The sequence below is a fragment of the Varanus komodoensis genome, unplaced genomic scaffold (assembly GCF_004798865.1).
Source record: "Varanus komodoensis strain SLA01 unplaced genomic scaffold, ASM479886v1 scaffold62, whole genome shotgun sequence".
NCBI lineage: Eukaryota > Metazoa > Chordata > Lepidosauria > Squamata > Varanidae > Varanus > Varanus komodoensis.
In genome coordinates, this window is record NW_025336248.1 from 3,404,169 (window position 1) to 3,412,253 (window position 8,085).

The 8,085-nt window shown below is 43.2% G+C and overlaps 1 protein-coding gene across 1 annotated transcript in view; it reads left to right on the forward strand.

Moving 5' to 3' along the window:
* Positions 1–437: 437 nt before the first annotated feature.
* SULT2A1 (sulfotransferase family 2A member 1) overlaps positions 438–8,085 on the forward strand; it is a 9,900-nt gene continuing 2,252 nt past the window's right edge. The window contains exons 1-5 of the mRNA XM_044450118.1: positions 438–593; positions 2,886–3,015; positions 4,398–4,606; positions 5,842–5,968; positions 7,627–7,721. Of these exons, the coding sequence (XP_044306053.1) occupies positions 2,889–3,015; positions 4,398–4,606; positions 5,842–5,968; positions 7,627–7,721 (558 nt within the window). The 5' untranslated portion in view covers positions 438–593; positions 2,886–2,888. The remainder of the gene's footprint in view (positions 594–2,885; positions 3,016–4,397; positions 4,607–5,841; positions 5,969–7,626; positions 7,722–8,085) is intronic.

The following is an 8,085-nucleotide window of genomic DNA, read 5'->3' on the forward strand; positions in this document are numbered from 1 at the left end:
CGGCAACACTGATACCTTCCCACCGAAGTGGTACCTTTTTATCTACTTGCATTTGCATGCTTTCAAACTGCAAGGTTGGCAGTTAACTGTAAATTAGCCTACTGCAATTTAGCCTCCTTTGGTGGGCTCATTTTAGCTTGACCTGGTTTCAGATGCTTTGCTGGGGTTATTTAATATATAAATAAAGAGAATGTTGAATAGCACTTGTTCCCCTCGCACAATTGCTTCCCTCACTTGTGTGCTGATGTTTTGCTGCTGGGGCTGAGCCCCTTTCTTTCTGGAGCTCATAGGAAAGCTGCCCCTCCTGTTCTTTTAAAACCAAGGCCAGCAACACAGCATCCTGTTAATGATTTGCCTGTGGGCTGCTGCTCCTGGCAGGCACTTGTGAAATTGCAAAACCCTCCTCTCAATTCCCTAATAGGAGAGCAACACATCAAGCCTCCTTTAGGGCTGGGCTGTGCAGGTGGGTTAGTCCATCCTGCCCCCTTTCGTTGGCGCACCAACAAAATTCCCCACTGATCTTTGTGATTGTGCTGCTTCGTCTGTGACTCGTCCTGCTCCTTGCACTTCCCAGAAAAGTGTCTTCTTCACAGGTGAGCGGGCAGCTTTGCAGGGAGGGAATGCATGTGATGCGCAGGGGTGTGACATCATGCTCACCCATCCTTTGGAGATCATGGTGGTCTCATGCCACTCGTGAGCATAGGCCAGCTCACAGACAGCCCTTGCATTTTTTGCACACCACTGCACTCTCACATCTTTCCTGAATAGTGCAGAGCACCTGTGTGATTCGGGGCCTTCACAAGTAAAAAGCCCCGCTTGATGATTTGTGCACTGGATGTGTACAGCCCTCCTCATTCATAGGAGACACAAGCAAACCGTTGCAGAGTAAGTTTTCTCTGACCAGACATGAGATGGAAGACCTCTGCATGCTTTAATCAGAACCTTTACTTGATATTATCAGGCATCTTCTTACAGCAAAAGCAGGCAGGCAAAAATGAAACCCAAGCCAACACACCAGCATGCCTCAGCCCTGTACAGGCAGCTCTTTTCCCTTCCATGCAGTGTGGGTTTGATCCAATGATTGTTGTTTATTTCAATATAACCTGTGAGAAGAAATGAAAACCACAGCTGTACAAGCCATTGGCTTTTCCAGGCTTCTTGCTTGATTTTCATTATTCATTAAAAAAGCTTTCTATTGTTTTTACTTCTGGAGAGATAAGGGAAAGGGTGGAGCAGTATTTGTTACTAGAATACATAAAAGTGCAAACTATAGAAAGTGGTCACAAAAATATGCCACAAAAGATGTGCATGCATATTATTATTAAAAGCACAATCCCATGCATGTTTTGATAGAAAAAAGTCCACAACTCCCAGCATGGAAACAGAATGCTGGGTTAGATAACCTCTGGTATGTGCTAACATGGCTTTTTTTATATTCTTAGGCACACAACAGGTTTAGGGCTCTGATGCATCAAAGTATCCAGGATGCTTGTCTTCAGAACTGTTTTTCACTTGACATGGCAGGCAGCAGAGTCTTGAGCAAGGGTCTCAAAGGCAGCACCTACAGATACCATGATGCCCAGAGGAACCTCTCGTGGTGCCTGTCAGGGAGCCCCAAATTGGTACCCGCAGGCACCTGGAAACTTTTTTATTTAAAGATTCTTATCTTTGTTTTTATACATGCACATGGATTTGTATATATTCACGGCAATGAGTACACATGAAATCATGCAACTTTCTAGCAATTATACAAAGGCTCTAACAAAAGCAGAACAAATATCCAAATAAGTATCCATCTGAAAGTAACATCCTTATTCACTTGTTCAAATACTATTGTGAGGCCCTTGGACCATTGCATTAATGCATTTTTAATTCTTCCAGTATTGCAGTATCAGCCATTTAGCAGTTCTGTTTTGTTTAGCTGTTGAAAGGGTGGATTTACACTAAGCATTTGTTAATTTCCATTAAACAGAAAAATAAAGTAAAACACTGTGAATACCAGTGAATATTAAAGGCTGTTCCAGTCACCTTCTTCCAAGAAGGAACAACCACCGGACATTGCCAAACATATGCTTAAAAGAAGCATTAGCTGTATTGTTAACTCTCTTATTAATGATGTGACAGGTAGGTGCTGAAGAGGTGATTAGGCATTTTTTGGTGATGCCCACAGCAGCCGTTTCTCAAATTCCCAAGTCTACCCACAGGACGAAAAAGCTTGGGGACCTCTGCCTTAGAGACTAGAAATAATAATTAGCCCACTAAAGTCCACTTCATTGGTTGCATGAGGTGTTATCTATGTTAGAGCTCTGTGAGTGTGCATGTGGTTTGTGAAGGTGAGTGAGGGACTGTAAACAGTCCAAGGTCAAAGAGAAATGAAACACAGACTCAGCTCCTATTGCAGCGAAGGTTTGCAGAAGCATGTCTTTTAAGGCATAATCTATGCTGAGTGGGGAAGGATGGGAGCTGTAGGGCCTGTTTTGGTCTAAACAGGCATAGGAGCACACTGTTAGTTACTTCATCCACAGATTCATAGAATGGAATGGAATGGAATGGAATGGAATGGTCAGAAGGGCCAAGAAGGCTGTCGGGTCCAACCCCCTGCTGGTGCAGGGTGTCGTTCACACCATCCCACTCAGAAGGCGCTCCACTTTGGCCTTGAATGTTTCTAGTGTGTACAACCTCTCTTGGCAACTGGTTGCACTGCTGACCAGTGTGGCAAGCCCAGCCCAAAATCTTTTTATGGCTCACCAGCTTCTTATTTTCAGTTATTTCCTTTGGCCAGAGCATGTTGGGGAATTCTGACTCCTGAGCACACCCAGTGGTCTAAACTGGATCTGCCTCCAATATGTTTTCCACTATCTTGAGCCCCTGTCTTTGTTTCACAGAGAATGGCCGTCCAATATAAAGGGTTAAAGTTTCCCCCTGGATTTAATTCTGCAGAAAGCCTTTGCTTTGCTGAGAATGAGTTTCAAGTGCGGGATGATGATATCTTCAACATCACTTACCCAAAGTCTGGTAGGAGACAAAACTCCATGAGGGATAGGGGTGGGAAACTGGGTTTCCAGTGGTACTCTGCACTTGGACAGGTTGGAATTCTGGATTGCACAGCTCTGCTTGTTACTTTGAAAACATAAGAAAACATTGCTGTCCTATGCAAAATGCTACATGGCTGTTTTCCCCAGTGCATTATGGATGTACTCTCACATACCCTTTCTCAGGGGATATGTCTGGGATTGGGAATTTTGGGACTGAGGACCAAACAAGGCCACTGCTATGACCTTAAAGGATTCAAAGCCCAGCCTTTACCTGACCATTGGTGGGAGGTTTTTGCTAAGTTTAATTGTTCCTTGGAAGAGATTGGAAGGGAAGGAGCAAAATGCCCAGGTAGGAGAGGGTTAACCTTTCCCTTCCCATCCATGATACCTTGACTATTTTTCCTGCATGGCAGATAATGCTAAGGAGAAGGGGAACTCACATTGACACCTATAGATATACTTAGGTCTGCAGGGAAAAGAGTCAAGGCTAAGGCCCCATTGGCGTAGGCAAGCAAAACTACTGAGGTGCAATCCAGCTCTCTGGGGTCCCAGTTTCACCCTCTGGGTTGCTTTTCCCTTTTACCCAAAACACTTGCCCTTTGATCATTCCCTGGGCTTTTTTCAGCCCCCTCCCCCCAGTGTGCCTTTCAAAAAGGTTGAAAAATGTTGAAATGCTTCCCCAAAGGTTTGGTTTTTGGTGATGAGCTTTCTGCTACTATCTGCTAGGGCATGCAATATATTGCAAGCTTCCTCAAAATGAAATTCAGCCTTGAGCAAAGGAGCTTACTAAGCCCTGGTGAATGTGTAATTTTCAGATAAAATGGAACTGAAACAAATTTGTGGGAAATCTTTGACCAAATGTTCCTAACTTAATTTTGTAGATGGTTTTGTGTGCTTCTGATCTGACTCACCATGCCTTCAACATTCCTTTGTTGCTAGTCTGTTTTTGGAGGGTAGGGGGTAATGCATAACAATATTTGGATTTGACAAATGGATACTTAAGATATAAAGTTAAGATCATGATGTTAAGTTATAAAGTTTAAGATTTTAAACTTGTAACCCTAAAAGCTGAATTCCTAAACATAAAGCTTGGGAATCTTCAAAATTCAAAAGTTCAAAGTGATGTTGCTTGCGTTAGAATTTTGGACAATCCCATTCCTGATTATAGGAATGTGAACTGCCCAGAGAGCTTTGGCTGTCGCATGGTATAGATATTAAATAAACAAAAATAATAAATAATACAGTCATATATCCACTTGCTTGGAGATAAGCCCCGCTGAACTCATTGCAACTTACCTTGAACTGAGATGTGATTGTGCTTAGCTCTGAAGTTCTTGTGGTTGTTGTTTTCCTTCCATCAAGGAACGGTGTGGATGATTGAGATCCTTAGCCTGATCCTCAATGGTGGTAATCCAACCTGGAATCAAAATGTCCCCAATTCCTCTCGTGCTCCCTGGATCACCTCCCAACTGGGGCTGGAGGCAGCACAAAACCTTCCATCTCCACGTCTGCTCACCTGCCACTTACCCATTCAGATCTTTCCCAAAGCCTTCTTCAGCTCCAAAGCTAAGGTGGGTGGTAAGATACGTAATGCATGGGGATCACACCATGGGATATGGGGAGCTATCACGGAGGTTACACATGCATGACGGGAAGGACTCCAGCCTGCTCTTTTACAAGGTTGCATAACACTTGATAATTTGATCCAGAAATGTAGGAGAAGACATATTTTCTTGGTACTTCTTGTCTTAGTTGCTCCACTCTTTCCTCTTTGACTAGTTCAGACTTCACCAACCTGCTATTCCCCAAATGTGTTGGACTACACCACCAATTACCTTGGCAGGTGGGATAATGGGAGTTGTAGTCCAATACATCTGGAAAAAATCATGCTGGGGAAAGCTGTACTAGCCCATTTAGCATGACACCCATCCATAGTCCTGCCCTTCTTTACCAATGATTTAGAGGCAATCATAGCTGGGTTATGCCTTTATCATTAAGACTTAAACTCTGGGCCAGACTTTTATAAGGTTGAGAGCCAGTACCTGGTTTAATTGCAAGGACATGTGAAGCCTGTGGACATGTGAAGTTCCAAATCTCACAAATTTTATTTAATTTATGGCTTTTATAGACCATCCATCTACTGGTGTCTCAGGATGGTTTAAATATGACCTGAAACAACAGGCAGCTCAATTCAGTCATGCCATCTACTTTATATGTTTATTGGCTGTGGGCGCTTTCACACAATGGCTGTCATGGGGAAGGGCTTGCCCATTCATAAAATGGCTGCCGTGTTTGGTATGGCCCAGGTGGCAGACTGATGAAACTAAAAATTAAATCCCCCAAGCATCAAAGAACAAGGCAGACATGGGACTCAGAGCTCCAAAACACAGAACCACTGTTCTGAACCTAAATGAAGGTGTCAGGGTACTTTGTAGCATGCCAGCTTCCTGTTACTTAAAAAAAAGTCTTTAGAAATAAAATAAACAACAATAAAGGCAGGGAGCCTCATGGATGCTAAGAGAGATGTCTGCAGACAAATTGGTGTTCATGGATGCCACACTGGAGACTCCAGCATTAAAGGTAGTGTCATATCACTAAATTGTGTGCTGTTTTCTCTTTTTAACATCCATAAATATGAGTGCCAAACTTTATGTTCATGTCAGGTATTCATTCATTTTAGAACATGCAAGTTTCCAAATTTTATGACATTTGGAGGGATGATTCTTTGTACACACTGCTGATTCCAAAGGATGATGTTTCTCCACTCACAATATCTTCTGCTAGGTAACACAAATTTGTTCCTCAGGTGATTTACACCTTGAGGGATCCCCGGGATGTTGTAGTTTCCTACTATCATTTCTCCAAGATGTGTCCCCCATTTGAGGATCCCAGATCCTTCGACCACTTCCTGAAGAGTTTTCTGAATGGGAACGGTGAGTTGGAGAATGGAAAGGGGGAGGATGTTAGAGCATGTATGTATCCTGAATGAAAATCTAACAGCCATCCCTGGCAGCTCATTGGCACAAGATGCAAGGGCAGAGCTACTTATGGAGAAAAGACACAGCCTGAGCTTTTGCTGGCAGTTAAAGGCAGAGATGGCTAACCCCATCAGGCCTTTCCTGTGAATTGCCCAGCGGCATCAGGTTGGAGAATCGGAGCACTGGATTAGATAGGAATCGGGACAAATTCCACTAAGGCACATCATCTGTCTTTGGTTGCTTAGTCCAGGCCCAGGTTCCTTCTCCTGGACAATTGGAGGACAGGCTGCATTTGAAGCCTAGTTCTATGCAGCAACAGGCAGACTGGAGGGGAAAAGCAAAAAAGGGTTGCTCAGCACTGACTTGTCCAAGTATATAGTGAAGATTGGATATGCCTCCTCACCAAATACTAGCCTGCAAATCATACTGCCACCTCCAAATCCTTAGAAGCCTTCTGTATCTTGCAGGGTTTCAAAGAAGGGAAATGTTGTCAGAGGAATGTTTTCCTCTTAGAAAGCTGGGAAAAAGTAGACCTGACAGATTTCTCCCTTTATGGGCCTGATAACACAGTAGTCCCTTCCTCGGGATGCCTCTATGTGCGGAGTAAGGATGGGTTCTCTTTTGTATGGTGCACCTCCCCTCATATCTCTGTCCATAGGTAGGTGCTTCTCTTTGGATCTTTGGTTCTATGGGGGTCAGGCACAAGGCCAGCAAGGTGGGCAACACTGGAACAAGGCACGGTCCGAGTTGCTCCGTCTATCCATTTTCTTGACTCAGAGAGATGACCAGAGGTATAGCAGATGGGAAACTCAGAGGAACACAGCTCTGAGGCATGGTTCAGAGCAGAAGCGATGCTGGCAGGATAATTGCCAGACGTTCCTTGCTCTGGCAAGGGAATGAGGCGATAATGAATTATCGAGTTAATTCTCATTTGTGGCAAACCAGCAAAGAAATCACTGAATGAGGAAAATAATCTAGCAAGAAGCTAAATATACCATTCCCTGCCTTTGTTGGGGTACATGCTTCATGCTAATCCTTTAAACGGGTGCAGAACCTTAACCCCAGGGATGAAATTTGGCTCTTGGAGGGTGTCCCAAACATCACACACCATTTCCCTGGCCTGACCACATTTCCCCCAGACAATTGGTGTTTTCCTGGCTCTTGTGGTGCTCTCTGCCTTACTAAAATGTCAAAATGCCTCTTCCCAAGGTTTAGCTTTTGGCAGTAGGAACTTGAGCTAAAATACACTGGTATTTTAGGGGGTTTTGGTCCCACCCTTCATTTGAATGCACCCCTCAGAGCTTCTCTGAAATGGCTCTCAGGCTGTGAAAGAAGTTCTGCTCTACCAGGTAACTGTAATTTGCAGGATTATTTACCTTGTTAATTGAAAGCTAAAGTTTACACTTTAACAGGATGAAGGTTCTTTGTTGAAGCAAGCTGTTCTGTTTTGTAATTTGAACCTATACAGTCAGAAACTGCACTGTATCCCCAGGTAACTATAGGATTGTGCTCATACCCTGTAAACCTAACTGTGATATGTTATTTGTGTAATAATAACAACAACAACAACAACAGCAACAATAATAATAGATCATCTTCATTCCTTTCTGCAGTGTACTTTGGATCCTGGTTTGACCACATCTCAGGCTGGATGAAACAGAAAGGCAAAAGCAACATCTTCTTCATCAGCTATGAACAGCTGAAGCAGGTGCTGGCCTGCTGTCCCTCCTCCACCCCTGCTTTTTCTCTTTCTAGATAGGGTGAAGCATAGGCAAAGAACTTCCTTCAGCCTGAGGCCCATTTTTTTCCAATTTGAGAAAAGCTCTTGAAGGCTGAGGAGGCTATGCGAAAGGACAGAATACAAATTCTCTAAATAAATAAATAAATAAATAAATAAATAAATAAATAAATAAATAAATAAATAAATAATAGTGGTAGGCAATACAGAAGGGGCAAGGCCAAAACAGCAACCAATTTGAGAAAAGCTCTTGAAGGCTGAGGAGGCTATGCGAAAGGACAGAATACAAATTCTCTAAATAAATAAATAAATAAATAAATAAATAAATAAATAA